Genomic DNA, 18,355 nt, shown 5'->3' with positions numbered 1-18,355 from the left:
TGCAGCTGCAACAGCAGCAGCTACTTCATCCAGTCTCTTCTTTGAGCACCCTCTCTTAGTATGCCCTTTTACCCCACAATACCTACATGTGAATGGCTTCAAAACCCTTTTCAAACTTCCACTTGGTTTGGCTTTCTTGTTACCATTGTTCCTCTCATCAGCATCTTTTCTCCTTTTTTTTGTCAGAGCTCCACGCCTCCTCCTAATGTTAGGGGCCTGTGGCTGAGTGTACATGGATTCTCCCACAATGATTGGCCAGAAAGAGGGTTAATGTGATAGGCATAAGTCTTATTGTATGCCTCCATAGTACACAGTTGGTGACAAAAGTCTTCCGACCTCTTGTTTACCCTTGCAAGGGCAGCACAGGCATGAACACAAAGAATGCCTACAGTTAGTAACACAAATGCAGAGTAAGACAATCACAGTCCTCAAAGTACACAAATATTAATAATTAAATTAAAGAGATTGATAAAGGTCACCAGTCAGCATCCAGAATTAACAAGTGCATAGTCTTTTTCCAAGATCTATGACCATGTTTGTTGGATGGCCATGAACCTCGAATTTTTCATAGTCTTCATCACCGGTCCAGATAGGCATCTAGTTCTTTGATTCTTTTCTGATTTTATCTAGACGACTTTGAATTACAGGAGGGAGTATGCCAACATGATTTGTCAATTTTACCTTATTCTTTGCAATAGTTTTCACCACAAACATTCTTCGCAATAGTTCTTAGCAGCAGCATATGCACCTCTCTTGACTTCTTTTAGTTTCCTATTTCTCAGTTTGGACATACTTGCATTGTCTTCACTGTTAGAACTGTCTTCTTGGATTTGCTTAAAGGAACTATCCTTTGAACTATCATCATCACTGAAGTCATCATTTACAATTAAGTCAACATGAAAAGCTTCCTTGCCCTTATTAGCAGACCTTCTATATGTTCCAGCAGTTGAAGATCTTGTAATTCTCTTAGGTAAGAATTGAGGTTTGGATTTCATTTTTGATTTGCCTTTGACTTTTGCTGTGGAGCATGCCTTGGTAGGCTCTCTCAGCTTGGTTTTCAGGCTTGGGTTGGGCTTCTGAATGGATTTTTCAGTCAGTTTGAGTTTGGAGATGGATGTTGGGTTGTGCTTTGACTTAAGCTTGGGCTTTGATTTAGAATTGGACTTCAGAATGGGTTTGTCATGAGCCCTAGCAGGATTTGAATTGGGGGTTGTGTTATCATCAATGGGGTTTGGAATAGTGACAGGGTTGGTTTCAAGGGGGTTGGAATAGGATTGTTTTTGGGGCTTGGGTTTGCATTTGGGATGTGATTCGATTTTGTAGTTGGGTTTGATGTGTTGCCATCAGCTTTGGGACCCTCACTAGTGTTCTTCTTGCTCACCAAGTCTCCCTCACAAATGTCATCAAGCCATACTACAACTTCCTTCCCTGCAATCACCTCTGGTGTGGACACCCCATGCTCAAAATACACATCAACAACTCCATCATTCTTCTGTGCAGCAAAACACATCTCTCTTAACTCACCATCACATGTAAGAGCCCTCAGTCCACCATCTAAACTCCTCTCTGGAGGCAGCCACTAACACTGAATTATGTTGTCATACCCAAGCTCCTTGTAATAGTTCCTTACAAAGAATACATCCAACGTGTCCTCATCTAAATCTCCTAAGCAAGTTCTGTTATCTGGTGAGTACACTAGTATTCCATTATCATTTTTTTAAAATGTTCTCCCATGATGGAACATGATATTAGGGGTGTTATCGGTTCGGTTTTTACATAATACCAACCAATCGGTTTGCTATCTGCGCAACAACCGAACCGAACCGAACCGAACCAAAAGCGGTTTGGTTCGGTCGGTTTTTTCGGTTTTTAAATTCTAACTAATAAAAAATTAATTTTAGTAAAATGATGTTCAAAACAATCAATAAATTGAAATAATATTATATTACATTCAAATTCAACACAATTTCAACTCATTCCAACAACTAAACATAAAACAAACACATTTATTAAGTCTAAAATTTCCATTCAATGTATTACTAAACCACTTATGCGGTTCGGTTCGGTTCGGTTCGGTTTTTGCCGAGCCAACCAAAAACCGAACCGAACCGATCGGTTTACACCGGAAAAAAACCAAAAAAACCGATTTTTTTCGGTTTTTATTCGGTTGTTGTAAATTTCGGTTCGGTTTTGCGATAAATTTCGGTTTGGTTCGGTAACTTACACCCCTACATGATATCCATCAAAGTCTCCATCTGCATTATGCAAAAAACCAAATTCAGAAATCAAACAATCAGATTCACACATGCAAAAATAAAAATTGACATTCAATCACATACAAAACACTAGAAACACCCATCAACTAACCCAACTAAAATTACATTAAAAATAGAGCATGGAAAAATTTTTTCACTACCCATAAAAACCCTAACAGATAATGAAAAACTTTAAACTTTCATCAACCAAAATCAAATTTTCAACAAACACAGACATTGATGCATATTTTTTTTGTTGAAAAGCATTATTTTTTGCGAGTTCAGACGTACCTTCGTGTGCTCCCTATGAACTCCTTCTCCTTCCGTCAGCAACAACGATCATAGTGAACTCCACGGAACAAAACGTTTTCAACCTTCAAGCCCTATACAGTGCCCAGAACTCAGGATTTCATGGTGCGTTGTTTTGGTTTTCAGAAGACGAAGAGGAAGATGAAGTGATCATGGGTTATTTGGGTTTTGTTTCTAAACGTATATCAAACGACGCCGTTCCATCCATCCATATTTTTAGCACCAAAAGTGATCCAGCGTGGCACCCAGCGTGGGATCTCAGCGCCATGTCACTGCCGGCGGCAGTCAATTTGGTCGGAGATGTGGGAAGGGACGACCCTGGTACAATTTTAACAAAGTCGGGAACATAAATGGTACAATTAGTAAATCAGAGACTAAATTGGTGCAAATTGTGAATCTCATGGACCACTTTGGGGTTTAACTCATAAAATTACTAATATGTCCATTATTAAAACTGAAAGCAAAATTTATAACATTTAATAAAAAATAAAAAAGGATAAATTTAAAAAAATATTATTGTTAACAACGACAATACATTAAAATTTTGAAATACAATTAGGATCATTTATTTTATTAAAAAATTAATTTAAATATATTAATATATTATAATTTATATATAATATAGATAAGGATATTAATGTAATTTTATTTAGTTATTATAATTTTCTCTCTTTTTTTTCTTTTCATTTATTTTCTTTTTATCAAAACAATATAAAAAAAATCAACTTTTTCTTTTATTTTCTTTTCTCTCATTTTTTTCCTTCCATTTTCTTTTCTCCCATTTTTCATTTTACATCCAAATAAAATGTTTGTCTTTCATAAAAATATAAATTTTTGTCTTAATTAAGATCCTTATGAAATATTCTTTTTTTTTTTTAAATTTGATCTTTCATTGATAATTTATTCAATTAACACGTTAATATTTCAATTTGTCACTTTAGCACTTAACCACCTACTACGTCAATATTTAACAGGATATCTTATTAACAAGGATTAAAATAGAGATAATTTTTAAATTTGGAAAAAAAAAATATAAGGAAAAAATATTTAAACGTTACTGATAATAAAATTCTCGTTATTATTTATTTATTGAAAAAGGACTTCTCATATAGGTCAATTTAATACTAAAATGACGTGATTCATTTTCATAGTCCCGTTACAGATGGAGTGAAAATGATAGTTGCAAAAGTTCAGAATTAGCCTCGTATCAAGAAGAGTAACGGAATTTGCACGAGGGTAATTCTGGCAATACAATGTGAAAACAAAATAAGAATAAGAAAACAACATTGGATGACAAGTGTGGATAAGTTTCCTAAAACGGTTTAAATTTTAGTTTGGTATGTACTATTTAATTATGTAACTATTTATTGAAAAGACAATTTATGCTAAAAAATTATTAAGGAGATTTTATATATTAACATTATATGAGATTGTGAGTCATAATAAGAAAAAATATTTGTATTTGTTTATGTATGTTAACTATTCATTCATTAAAATACAAAATGATGAGTAATTAGTATTTGTTTGAAATGGTTATACATTAATCTTTTAATTATTATGTTTTTTTTTAATATTTTGATAAAAATATAATTTAATCAATAAAAAAATAATTTATTAAAGGGTATGTTGGTAAGTAAAATTAATGACAAAAAATAAAATTTTTATTAAAGGATATTTTTGTATTTAAAATAGATAAAGTTAAAATTAGTTAACACAAATAAATTAAAATGAATTAAAGAAGAGATTTTTTAAAAGTTATAAAAAAAAAATGTATATTTTATAAATAAAGAAAAAAAGAATGCCATTTTAACATTTCGTAGAAAAAGAGAATGGAATTTTTTTTTTTTTTTTGGGGCTTTAATTTGCTCATGTATGAAAAAATATGGTAGTATTTCTAAGAAGGAAAACGAAAATGTCATTTTCTCGTTTAAAATTTATGATTAATGATTAAGAAACTCAAAGTCAAAGGTGCCTCAAGTTTTTTCCTTAATAATTCCAATTGATAGATAGATCATGGTATTTGTTTGTTTGATGTTATTGTTTTTGTTGGGTCCCACTTTGCCACTTTAAAATTTAGATGAAGATGGTGATCGAATCAAATTCAAACACAAATAGGACCTCGTCACTCTCCGTTTCAATAAATTCTAAAACGGGATTCCAGAGAAAAACGATTACATTTGCCATTTGGATTCTTCAAAGGGCAAAATGGAGATTTTGTTGCCACTAATTTGCCAGTTGGCGTCACAAAAAAATACAATGATAATAATAATAAATTAATAATGCACCAATAACACGTGTGGTGGTACTTGATATTTGATAACTACATAGGCTTTTTATAGCTTAAATAAATACTCATAATTTTAAATAAAAGAAAAAAAAAACCCAACAATATCTAATATTCTTTCCACGTGTATTGATGCAAGTATGTTCTAATTTTTTACTCAAATTAATTTTGATAAAGAAAACTTAATAATATCTAAAATATTATATACCATTATAATATTATATTTATTTTTTTAGATAATTATTTACATAATTAATATAAAAAATAATTATTTTTATTAATATAATATTATATAATTAAATATACATATAAAATAATCTTTTTAGGTTTTACTAATTGGGAAGGGGGTTGTGTGTTAAATGAGACTAGAAATAAATTAACTCAGCTTATATATGTGTTAATTCAATTTGTTTTGTTATCAATTTGATAAGTTAAATTTATGAATGTGTAAGTTAAAATTGAATTTAAATTAACTCATATTAAATAATTTTTTGACTTTAAATTTAAAATTGAGCTTGATTCATGAGTTAACTTAATTAAATATAATATAATTATAGATATATATTATTTATTATAATTATTTATATTAATACATATATTATTTTATATTTTTTAGTTATAATAATAATAATATATAATTTTACCCACACATATATACACAGAGCTAAAATCTTTATATTATTTAGGGCAAAACACTAAAATGCGCCAAGGGGAGTCGAAATTTACCCAAATCAGCTAAAGGAAATTCTGATACATCAATTCACCAAAGGACAAATTAATGTAATTCAAATCAATACAATTCGAATTACAATTCCACATAATTCGAATTGATATATTTCGAATTATTACCAATCATTATTCGAATGTAGTTCGAATCAATAAGCATCGAATTAAGGATGCATGGTTCGAATTATATTAATTCGAATTAGTAGGCAGACGTTAGTTTTAGGAAGTTCGAATCGAATTGATTCGAATTACGTACAGATCGCAACAAAAGGTAATTCGAAATGACTTGATTCGAATTACTCAAATTTCGAAACAAAAGGTAATTCGAGACTAGTTGATTCGAATTACAAGTGAATGCCCTATATAAGGAGTTCGAACCTAGTTCATTCGAATCAGTTTTCGAATCTCATACCCCACAAAATTCCAGAGAAAACGACCCAAAACCGGCCCGAGAAAGTCTGGAGTGGCAAAGTTAGGCAATGGGGGACGATCCGGGAAGGCTGTATCGACTGGATGGAGTCGCTCATATAGCCAGGGTGATCAACGACGAGGTTAGTGGTTTATGATGGTGGTTTATTATATTTGTATATGTTAGTGGTTTATGAAAGCGGTATTTCAAGTGGTTTATGATAGCGGTTTTAAATGCGGTTTTATTGGCGGTTTATGTCAGTGGCTTGGGTTAGTTGTAGTGCATGCGGTTTATGTAAGTGGATTTGCCCATGGTTTTTGTAAGTGGATTTGCCCGTGGTTTAATGAGTGGTTTTGCTCGTAGTTTTCGTAAGTGGATTTGCATGTGGTTTAGTTTTCTAATTTTTTGGATGAGATTTGAGTACGCGGTTTTGCTTGCGGTTTTGATAGCGGTTTAGTAGAATTTGCTTTTGCATGTGGAATTTAGATGCGGTCTATGTGTGCGGGTTTTGTTTGCAATTTCCGTAGTGGACTGATATATCTCCTATCGCATTTTTTTTGTTACTTGTTTACGTCGTGAATTTTATCTGTTAGTGGTATTGTAAATCGTTCTAATTATGCGGTCCATGTAATGCGCAGCCCCGGCGTTGCATATCGAGCATGCGGCGGCAGCAGGGGATGCGACTTGATGAGAGGTACGTTCCATACTTGCAGATGGCCGGACTATACCATATTGCGAGACTGAACGACAGATGGTTCCGATTAGACGAGACCCTTGTCAGTGCATTCGTAGAGCGGTGGCGTCCGGAGACGCACACGTTTCACATGCCGTTCGGCGAGTGCACCATCACACTTCAGGACGTCGCATACCAGTTGGGGTTGCCAGTGGACGGACATTACGTCAGTGGTTGCCTGACAGACTTCCACATATACATAGAGGGTGGCAGGCCAGCTTGGCAGTGGTTCCATTAGTTTCTTGGTGTGTTACCTCCCGCGAACCAAATACAAAAGTTCGCAGTGAACTGTACCTAGTTCCAGGAGACTTTCGCAGAGTGCCCCAAGGGGGCAGATGAGGAGATGGTCAGGCGCTTTGCCCGTGCCTATATCATGATGTTGTTGGGCACCCAGCTGTTTGCCGACAAGTCCGGCAATCGTATTCACATCAGATGGTTACCGTTTGTGGCTAGGCTTGAGGAGATGGGTGGCTATAGCTGGGGGTCGGCGGCACTAGCATGGTTGTACCGGTGCATGTGCCGAGTGGCCAACAGACATGTAGTGAAGTTAGCTGGGCCGTTACAGTTACTTCAGTCTTGGATCTTTTGGCGTTTTCCGGAGAGGTCATAGGACACGAGTTCCACGCCGTTGTGGCACGGGGTCGCACCTCTTTAGATGATTTGTGTATCGTGGTATATGTTATTTCCTGATCTTTATTGTAAGTTATATCGTTTCGTTATCGGTGTTGTATGTTAATTTGTTAGTCCATCAGATCATGCAAAAGTTAGTTTAACATTGCATTATTGTGTACTAGTCACGGTGAAAACATGTGTATTTTCCTTAAGTATTTTATTTCCATAATATTTAACACATTTAACATACATGTCTTCTACGAGACAGATTTTTCAACACTGAAAACTTACTATTTAGCAAAGGAAGTACATCTTTTTCTAGAAAAAAGTACAGATGATCAAACTAATACAAAGTAGAACACAAATCCAGACATAACTATTCACTTCACCCTGCATGACTGGGTCCTCCGGCCTGTGGACAACTCCGGCGAGTGTGTCCGGGTTGCCTACAGAGGACACATCTCTTGGGCCGGTTCGGATCTGCCTCATCCATATTGGTCCGTATCTGAGTGGACCGCGGACGACCATCCCTCGCACGCCTCATATTCGGGTCCGGTATAACGGTCGGCCCGTCATAAGGTGGCCAGAAACCCTTCGGGATGGGAGGTGTGAATCCTATCCGATATACACTGAAAACCGAACTAAGTCGATAAACCTGGTGGACGTATGGCTGCCAAGTAACACGTGAGTAGGCACAGCATGCCAATGCGTGCGGACATGGAAAATGAAGTGCCTGGAAGTAGCCACAATCACATGTCTGCGATGCTAGTGAGACCCTGTAGCTACCCAGTGAGAATGAACCAGTCGGAGTCGTCTCTGCCACGGTGTACTCCGAATTATCCCTGTCATATACAGTCACCGTGAAGCACCTAGCCGTCTTCAGATTGGCCTCGATACACTTTACCAGGTATTGACTGAATTTTTGTCCAGTACCCAGCTGGGCCTCGGCCTCCCTCCCCTTGCGAACAAATAGTTCAGCCAACCTGCCGTATGTGGATTTTACCAGCGAGCACACAGGGAGGTTCCTAATACCCTTAAGGATTGAGTTCACACACTCAGATATATTGGTCGTCATGTGTCCGAATCTGCGCCCCTCATCACAATACTGTGTCCACAACGAGTACTCAATCCTGTTCGCCCAGTCACACATGGCCGGATTCTCAGACCGCAGAATGTCAAACCAGTAATCGAACTCCACTTCGGTCTTTGCATATGCGGCATTCACAAGAAGCCTCCAAGCGTCTTTGCCCTTGAAGGTGAGGGCGAAATTTGCTACTACGTGTCGAATGCAGAATGCCCGGTATGCAGCCGGAGGTAGCCATCCCCCATCAGGAGCCTCAAGCGCGGCCTTGATGCCGTTATGCCTGTCCAAAATAACTAGAAGACCTGGCTGCGGTGTAACATGCTGACGGAGATGAGAGAGAAAAAAGGACCACGAATCAGCATTCTCACCCTCAACTAGTGCAAATGCCACAGGGAGTATGTTGGAGTTCCCATCCTGTGCAATTGCGACAAGCAACGGTCCCCCATACTTACCATATAGATGGGTGCCGTCAATACTCACCAATGGCTTGCAATGACGGAATGCCTCGATACAAGGTGGGAACGTCCAGAACAACCTATGAAAATAAGCATGAGACTCGTCCAACTCGAACAGGGCATGTCCGAAGGACTGCTACTGAACCAAGCATGGTCAACTGGACTCCTAACACCCACCTAGGGAGCTCGTTGTACGACTCATCCCAGTCACCATAGATGATGGCAACAGCCTTCTGCTTCGCCATCCAGACCCTCCTGTACGTCGGCCTGAATCCAAAGTGTGCGGCCGTGGCATTTAGGAGCACCTTGATGTTGACGGATGCATCAGCCCTCACCATTGGCATAATGAATGTCGCTATCACATGATAATCCAAACTCCTATGGTCGCTGGAGATAGAGGTGGCGAGACACGTATGCGGTCTGTTGTACCGTTTCATTTCCCAGATGCCCTTGCGCTGCCGGAGACTCAACCGAATCAACCATGTGCACCCATTCCCAAACTCAGAACACTTTCCCACATACCGGCGATAGTCAGACTCAACTACCTTGTACTGTACCCCTCGACGGATGCTGTAAGTCTTCACACTCAACAGAGCCTCATCTTTATCCTGAAACTGCTGACCAACCTGGAACTCTGTCATACCAGCAGACCCGTCCACATCTCTAGCGCCAAATCCAGCAGCCTGCCCAGGAAGCCCGTCCTGCTTCATGGCATCCAGGTCCAATGATGAAAAATGGGGTGGATACTGCTGTGTGCCAGAACTAGATCCACCTGCAGCCCCTCTCGGATCACTCGCTCCGAGATCATCGCCACTGTCGTCAGCAATCAGATCCGGCTCAACATCATCGTCATCTGGATCATCAAACAATCCGTCTCCAACACCAGCTGGTGTAGCACAATGTACTGAGGTCGGAAGATGTTCTCCTGTACCAACCTCGTCGCTGACATTGTCGCTGAGATCAACAGCGAACGAAGGGGAGGCGACAGGCTGGGTCGGTGGCTTGTACGCAGGGACGGAGGAAGAAGCAACGGCAGGTCTCGAGCTAGAACCAGCCACCGTGGCTAAAGTGTGCGTATTCCGGTTCGAACCCCCCGAGCTGGATACCACATCAACCAACTTTGCCAACAGCTCTGGTGTCCTCACCTCGGGAAACTGCCGGCGACAATGATACATGACCTGCAAGTCATCATCACTCCCGATCGTGAAACAATCATACTTCACGGTATCTTAGAGCACCGTCGTTGGAATGCGATAGAAAAACTTCTTAACCCTTTTCAGACCCTCTAGACCAAGTTTCAGCAGTACATAGCTGACAAGGTCATCATAGCTCGTCGTTGGCCTCACGATAATACAGAGAGGATCCTTATCGGTGAACTTCACACCGGATCGAGTTTTTCTCTTAATCGATCCTCTGTGGTGAACCAACACTAGAAAACTATCCTCACTAGCCATCTAACCCCTCTATTGAGAGCAACTCACGTACACATCATATATATAGAGCTCTCCTTCTTAGTAATTCGAATCAACTTCATTCGCACTATATATATAATTCGAATCATATCAATTCGAATTACTTTTACTTAGAAACCAATAGTAATTCGAATCTACTAGATTCGAACTCTCTCTTGATGCAGCTGAAGCTAGTAATTCGAATTGACTCAATTCGAACTATGCTTACTTAAGTCGATGCATATTGATTCGAATTACTTAGGCACGTTACTTGGGAATAATTCGAATTATGTCAATTCGAATTACGTTGATATCTAATTCGAATTGTATTGATTCGAACTACATTAATTTGTCCTTTGGTGGATTGATGTATCAAAATTTTGTTTGACTGATTTGGGTAAATTTCAACTCTCCTTAGCGCATTTTAGTGTTTTGCCCAATTATTTAAATACATAAAGGTGCATTTTTTTTTGTCATATATAGATTATTGCAATATCTTTGTTTATTTTAGTGTAAATTAAATAGATGATGAACTAAAACATAATAAATCTAATTAAATTATTTATAATAAAAAATATTATATTTACATATTAATATTATATATAAAATTTTATAATCATCCTTTTGTATATGATATTGATAAAGGAATACACTACACTTGATAACTAGTCAATATATATAATTAATAATTTTTTTATATATAAATTATAAAAAACATTTCAAATGCATCAAGAGTACCGGTGCTCCAGTTATTTTAACTGTTAATCTGAATTATAAAATATATATATAATATATATTAATTGAAATCAACAATTAAAATAATTAATGCACCGGTACTTCCCGGTACACTTGAAATATTTCCTAAATTATAAATTATATTTATATTATTTGAAATAAATTATAACTTTTTGGTAAACTAAATTTACAAATAAATTTGTTTGTTGATAAATTAAGTCATAAACCGAATTCATTCTTCTTAGTTGAATTTGAACTTGACTCGATTAAATCAGCACATGGGCATGAAGTTAGTTATATAGGATATTATTATTTGTTGCACATTAATTTATTGATTATTATTTGATGTTGGTTATAAACTTATAAATGTTATGTTGTGTGTGATCCTTATCACTGGGTAGGAGTAGGACAAGACATGGCGTGATCACCGATCTGCCACGGCGGCCGGCGGGGCCCGTTGAACCGCCCACTTGTTTCAGCGCAATCTTCGCTATATTTCTAGTTTAATTTCTTTTCTTTAAATTAGGTTTACAACTCCAATTTTTTATTATATGTATTTGAGTTAAATTAATTAGTATTTAGTAGGTGTTGATTTCATGATTATTATTGTAGAAGAGAACACCCTAAAAAGTAATAGAAAGCAGTCAAAGCACCCATAAAATGATTAAACAAATTTAGGAAAAAATTAAGGGAAAAATATATGCATTTAAGGTAGTCAAATAAACACTTATAAAAACTATTATATATATATATATATATATATATATATATATATATATATTTATTTATGATGTAAATAGTGTGATACTCTCGAACATGTATGTAATGTTTTCAACTTTCATGGATGACAGCTCTTCCAATGATGACTCTCTAATTTTTCTATTTTCCTCCACTCAATAGAAGGTGGATAATTGTAGAACTCTCTTTTATGTGCATTATTATTATTATTATTATTACTTTTTTCTTTATATAATTTACAATTTGTTTAATTTGTCCTGTTTAATAATAATAATAATAATAATAATAATACACTTTCACTATGTACTATGTAGGACCCAATGCCGTGTGATGCGTCTTTTATTGCCTAATGAAAGGGATTAGGTATAATTAAAGTGAAGGTTAAGACACGTAGTGTGTCTCACTGTCTTGTTCTTCTTATATATATTACCTTATGTTATTTTTGTACTTTATAATTTAATATTCAAAAGGTCATATTGCATTGCCAAAGAATCATGGTGGGTCAATTTTGTTATTCGCAATTCAGCCCTAAACAATTCAATCACAGCTAAACTAATTCTGATTTTGTTGTATAATAATGGCTAAACATTGGACTATACGAGAGACTGTGCAGAATGTCACCGACACCTTTTATTTGAAAAACAACAAATGCTCTGAAAAAAAAACATATATTTAAATGGGGATTTTTTTTAATTCATTTTATTAATATAATGTTTAACATTAATATGCAGTCAAAGGAATATACTTATGTATTAATAGATATTAAAATTTGCATTTTAGATAACGTCTAGGGAGGCCATTACTACATAAACTAGCCCCCAATTAAGAAGGAGGTTATGCAGTCATCTGATTAGTTATGATTAATTCCACAAATATACTATGATTGTAAGATTCTTTTCATTCTTAATTTTTTTTTCTCTTTAATAATCGGACTCTCATTACTTTGTTAAAGATGCGATTTATTATCTATAATCCTTGATAACCCAATTATTGGAGGGGGAAGAATATTGAAAAATAGGTATGTCAATGAAGAACACCTGAAATCCTCACTATCCTTTTTTTTTCTCCTTTATTCTTTGTTTTTTCAAACTTCTGTTATATCCATTGCTTCAGAAACAACCCCCCCCCCCCCCCCCCCCCAAAAAAAGTGATCCTTTTACACTTTCCCTTTTTTTTTTTTGCCCCCTCTCTCCATTATAAATTAAGAGGTTTCAGTTCAACCACAAAATGTCAAAAGCAAAATCTCTTAGAACTTGTTCTATAATTTGTGACAACTTCACCATTCACAAGTTAATATGCCAATACAAAGAACATATTGCTTTGGAATATTGATGCATAGTTTTGTACTTTTCAACTTGCAAAAGAGAAAAAAACAAGGATCCAACTTTAGGGGATTTTTTTTTCTGTCCCTTAATTTTAAACAAAACTTTCCGAACCAATAATTCCGATTATAAAATTGTGAATTATTATTTATTTGAACTGTGGCTGAAGATGGAGCGTTCATAATTTGATCAATTGGTATAATAAAACCGAATATTCACCAAAAGATATTGAATATGTGTCTACTTATAAATCAATGCCCATGTTCTGTGGCCTTGATCCGTCGCAGAAAACAGGCCACGAGTTGGTCCAATCAAGACTTAAACACATGCAATTTTGTACCAGCTAACCACCAAAATTTGTTTTACTGATAATAATTGAGTGTGTAATTTGGTGTTTTGGGGAGACAGAAGGTAATTCTTAATAATATTCAAAAAGGAAGTTAAAGCTTTTATTTTGAGTTAAATTGATGCGAGCACACATTAAAATCAAAATGTAAGATGTTGGCATGACTAGAAAGATTGAAGTTATGTGAGTGATCTAATGGAGACGAGTTTCGATAACATATATATTATCCTTTTATATACTTGAGAATTAGCGCAATATATTTGTTTACAATATATATAAACAAGAATTCTTCAATTCAAGGTTTATTGATGTCCGATTTTGATAAAATTTTGTATAGATAATATTCACTATAAATTGTTGTTATCTAATAATTATATCGATAAAATACATATTCTGTGAAAAATATGATTGATGCAACTTTACTTAACCGTGTCTATGAAATTTTGACTAATACAAGGCTTGAATAATAACATTTCAAAATATAAAAAAAAAACACCATATTTAACTCTTAAAGAAAAGACCAAGTGAACAAATGAGATTATAGTTATACTTGAGATTATGTTCTTTATATATTTTTAGTTATGGTTTATTTGTTTTTTTCTGAGACTGATTTTATCTTATATCTATCTACATAAAGAATATGATGTTTCTTGCTTAAGCATGCACGACAGATCACAACGACACAAATAGAACCACCCACGAGCCTAATAGATTAGCACTACCTAAATAATAGGCTCATTCCTATAAGACATAACTGATCATAAAAACTTAAAAAGTGAAAACAAGTCTTCATCGCATCGGCAAAGTGTACAAATCTGAATGATTTAATGATTTTAACTTTTGAGGGTTGAAAAAAAAAGCACCAAAGATGATTAGATAAACCAAACAAGAGAATGATAAAGAATAATGAAGCCAAGGATGTCACTAACTTACAATCATTAAATGAGTCAATGTAAGTTAAAACCTTTTCAATTATCTATTTATTTATTATTTTTTAAAAAGCAATAGAAACAAAGTAAACATGTGCAGCCAATAACATGTACTCTATTGGTGAAAGGGTCCATCAGAAAGGCTTTTATGACTAAGCTATCCAGCAATTACAATTTAAGATGAATTTACCCCTTTGTTTCCCGTTTTGGGTTATTTCAATTATCTAAAATTTAACTGAGCTAATGTTATTTTGGTCCCTAAAAGTTCAATTTAATCCCTAATTTTTTAAAATGACTAACTAATTCTCCCACTTTCAGAAACACGACTCTTATTAATCCTTATCCAAACTTTCGTCTCACATTTGTTAGTATAATATTGATGTGTAGAGGTAAATATCACTCCTAAATCCCACACACCATCTAAACAGATAAAGACAGTGTGTTAGTTCAATGCATGAAAACAAGTTGAGAACATGTAACACGTCTCTAAAGTTAAAACAAGCCAAAAACATTTCAACATGAAAATCATGAGTCAGCAAAATTCTTGTTAAGTTGTAACATCAGGTTTCAGATGCTGCTGCTGCTTAATTATTCAAGATGCTATACAAGTCACTAGAGATGGTCACAGTGCTACACAACACAGACAAAAGTATCATCAAACAAGAAAACATCTTGTCTTTTTTGCTGCAACCACAAAAAGAGTAATGACAAAAACAAGTATGATAAAAGGGAGAAATTTTTGTGAGTTAGAATGTGTGTATAAAGTATAACTATACATAACTTTTAATTCATACAAAAAAAAAAATCCCCATTTTTACCCTCATACAAATTTCAATGTAGGCACGTTAAAGTAACAAAATTTCCCCATTTGTTGGTTTTCTTTGGGGTATAGTGAAAAATACATAAAAGTTTCAAAAACTGTAGCTATATGAAATGATTCAGTAACATATCTAGTTACAAATGCTAAATTTTGTAAGTATGCTTACATTATGGACAAGATCCTCTGAAGTGAGAACTTAAACCTTGGATGTACATCCTATTTCATGCTTTTCAAATTGTAAAAGAAGTGATTCTTACATTGTCAATAAGATCCTATCTTCATTATGCATCCTACACTATGGTTTCTGAAATTGTACAAGAAGCAACTCTTTCATTGTGGACAATATCCTCAGATGAACCAACAGCTACTGCACGTACTACATTATGCTATCCAAATTATATAATTAACCATTACATCTAATCCATCATAAGTGAAGTTTCAAGAAAAGCAATGTTAGCAACGAACAAGAATGATTAACTTAGCCACAACTTATATATTAAGATATTCGATTCGATAAGCATCAACGGACAGAACCTCCAAAAGAAGGGAGTAAAGCTAGCAGATCCTAGAAAGAACAGATAATTACTTGTTTCAATCTCATTTGTTGATAGGCTGCAATGTCAATTTTTCCTCTTTCTTTTAGAGTTCCTTTTTGGATTGGTCTTTTGATCCTCAATCAATTGGGGTGTTGATGACTTCCCTATAGCGTAACTCCACAAAGCCCTTTCTACATCTGATGGGGTGAAGGTATCCCCTTCTGAACTTAGTTCCTGCAGATTAATTTTCCACCAGATATTCAGGGAAAACAAAAAAGGAGCCGAATCCCCCAACATGATTACTCTGCTTCTCAACTTGATGCCAAAATTGAAACCAAAGGAGGAACTTCATTGAAATTTCGAAGCAAAGAGTACTACTTGTTTAATCAGGATATAATCTCACTCATCACAGTCAAAAGAGAGAGACATAAAGTTTCTTAATATTATAACTCAAATTAATGAGGAAAAATCATCAACCCAAAAATGGATGAAATGTATAATGATCTAATACTAATATCACGGCCTCACTAGCAAGCATTGGAATTTGCATTGCATATTCACATTCAAGTCTATTCCAATCTTCAGTTAAACAACAAACATCAATCCTTTTATATTAGATTTGGATACTATAATACCTTTGCTTTGTTCTGCATTTATCTGCAAATATTAGATACTGCTTCAGTGTATAATCCTTTGAGTTTCCAAGAGCTGCCTCCATAGCCTGCAGTCAATCACATAATCTCATAGTTACCACTTACCAGAAAAGATTAAATAAATAAATAAATTTTAGCCAATAATGAAACATACAAGACATATCCATCCAATTAACCTTCTAATATGTCCCCACAAAACAAATAGCTTTCTAAAAGATTTTTTTCAATATTTATAATGGCCATCAGTTAAGCCCAACAAAAACTATGTAAACATCAATTCAATCTCTTAAAATTAATATCTTACACATCAAAGAACCAAACCGATGTTTTAAACAGAAGATCTCTAAAAGGCTGAGTAAAGCTAAAACCAATTTGACCATGTATCCTACTAACACTAACATTCTCCACAATCCTCTTTGAACCAAAACATCAATATCATGGTGAAGTTAACCCAACAAAAGGTTTTCAGTCCACAAAGCTCAAATCCAACGCTTTAATTAAGGGAGTCAAACATATATCACTTAAACCAACATTGTTACTAACACTGACACCGATACTAATACTAATAATAGTAAAATTTCAAAGTTCAATCTCATCCTTGACTGAAAACACCAAAGACAGAGTAGTCCGTCTCCCTCAAGATTTTGAACGTGATACATCCTCACCATTGCTTTACCGAATATAGGACTAGTTCATTCATAAAATGTTCACAACTAAAAGAAATAGACATATTAGTCTTCGCATACGTGCGCACATTCTGGACAAAGGCATTAAGATGGATACTCATATGAGGATGTCTTCGGGGCAAATGAATCGATAAATGGCTTGACATGTTTGATTAAACTACTTAACATGATAAGTATCAATATCTTGACTATCATCTTCACATGAACTAATGTTCATGTGCCAAGAACTAATCTATCACCCTTTTCCTAATGGCGAGGGGCAAATCCATTATTTTCAAACGCCGAGAGGCAACTTTGTCTAAAAACAATGATAATATGAAACACGAAATTGAAATTGAAATTATACCTCATCAGACATGAATGGTGCTACCTGAGGAGCATAAGCAGCCAAAACCGCAGAAGCAGTAGCAGGACCAACTCCTTTCAAAACGCAGATCTCAGAAACGGCTTTCTTCAAATCAGGAAGACTCCGAAACGCCTTCTCAGAAACGTTCCTCACAACGACGTCGTCAAGTGCCTCAACAAACTCCAGCAACCGCGGCCTGAAAACTCAAAAGAAAAATTACTAATCAAGATTAACACTAATGAATGAAAGAGTAGTGAATGAAGTAAGTACCTCCATTTACCGCGCGTGAGCTTCCAGCGCATGAGATCAGAGAGCTCGGTGGTTGTGAGGAAAGGGTTAGGGTTGCGTTGTTGAAGGAGAGAAGGGAGGTGTTTGGTGTAGAATTGATCGAGAGAGAGCAAGTTGGGTTTGTTCTTTGTGAGGGAAAGAGATTCGATTCGAGATGGATATGCAGAAAGCGCTTCCTTCCATATGCTTGCGTCGGAGCAACCGAAATCCATTTTTTTCCCGCCAAAACTCCACTTTGATTCTTCTCAACCACCACCACTCGCTACTCTCCTCTTCCCTACGCAGTGAAATACTCACTCGTCTGAACCTATTATCTCGATTTTTCTTTTTAGAGAAAAATCAAAATAGCCTCTTACAATTATTTGAAAAGACATCGAGACTCTTTGACAAAAGAAAATTTCAATCCGACCTTGATAATTATTTCGACAACGAGATTCTTGTGCAAAAAAAAATTAATAATTTTTTTTACACAAAGACTAATCAGTTCCAAAAAAATATCAGGAGTCAGATTTGGTGTTTTTTTTTTTTTAGTTTCGTTGTCCTTTCGAAATAATTGTCAGAGACAGATGGAATATTCACTCTTTTTTAGGTTATTCAAACCAGCTACCTCTAGACGAGTATAAAAAATTTATATTATT

General features: G+C 35.3%; 1 protein-coding gene across 1 annotated transcript; it reads right to left on the bottom strand.

The window, feature by feature from the left end:
* Positions 1 to 15,681: 15,681 nt before the first annotated feature.
* On the bottom strand, positions 15,682 to 18,014 carry LOC148563126 (DNA binding protein). The gene is made up of 5 exons (XM_088491182.1): positions 17,700 to 18,014; positions 17,430 to 17,625; positions 16,380 to 16,465; positions 16,256 to 16,313; positions 15,682 to 15,978 (listed from the first exon to the last, which is right to left on the bottom strand). Exons 1-5 carry the CDS (start codon positions 17,927 to 17,929, stop codon positions 15,829 to 15,831), a joined length of 720 nt encoding a protein of 239 aa, XP_088347308.1. The 5' UTR covers positions 17,930 to 18,014; the 3' UTR covers positions 15,682 to 15,828.
* Between the last annotated feature and the right edge of the window lie 341 nt (positions 18,015 to 18,355).

This window comes from Arachis ipaensis, chromosome B6 (assembly GCF_059453495.1).
Source record: "Arachis ipaensis isolate K30076 ecotype BB chromosome B6, ASM5945349v1, whole genome shotgun sequence".
NCBI classification, from domain to species: Eukaryota; Viridiplantae; Streptophyta; class Magnoliopsida; order Fabales; family Fabaceae; genus Arachis; species Arachis ipaensis.
This window is presented reverse-complemented; position numbering and strand designations above follow the sequence as displayed.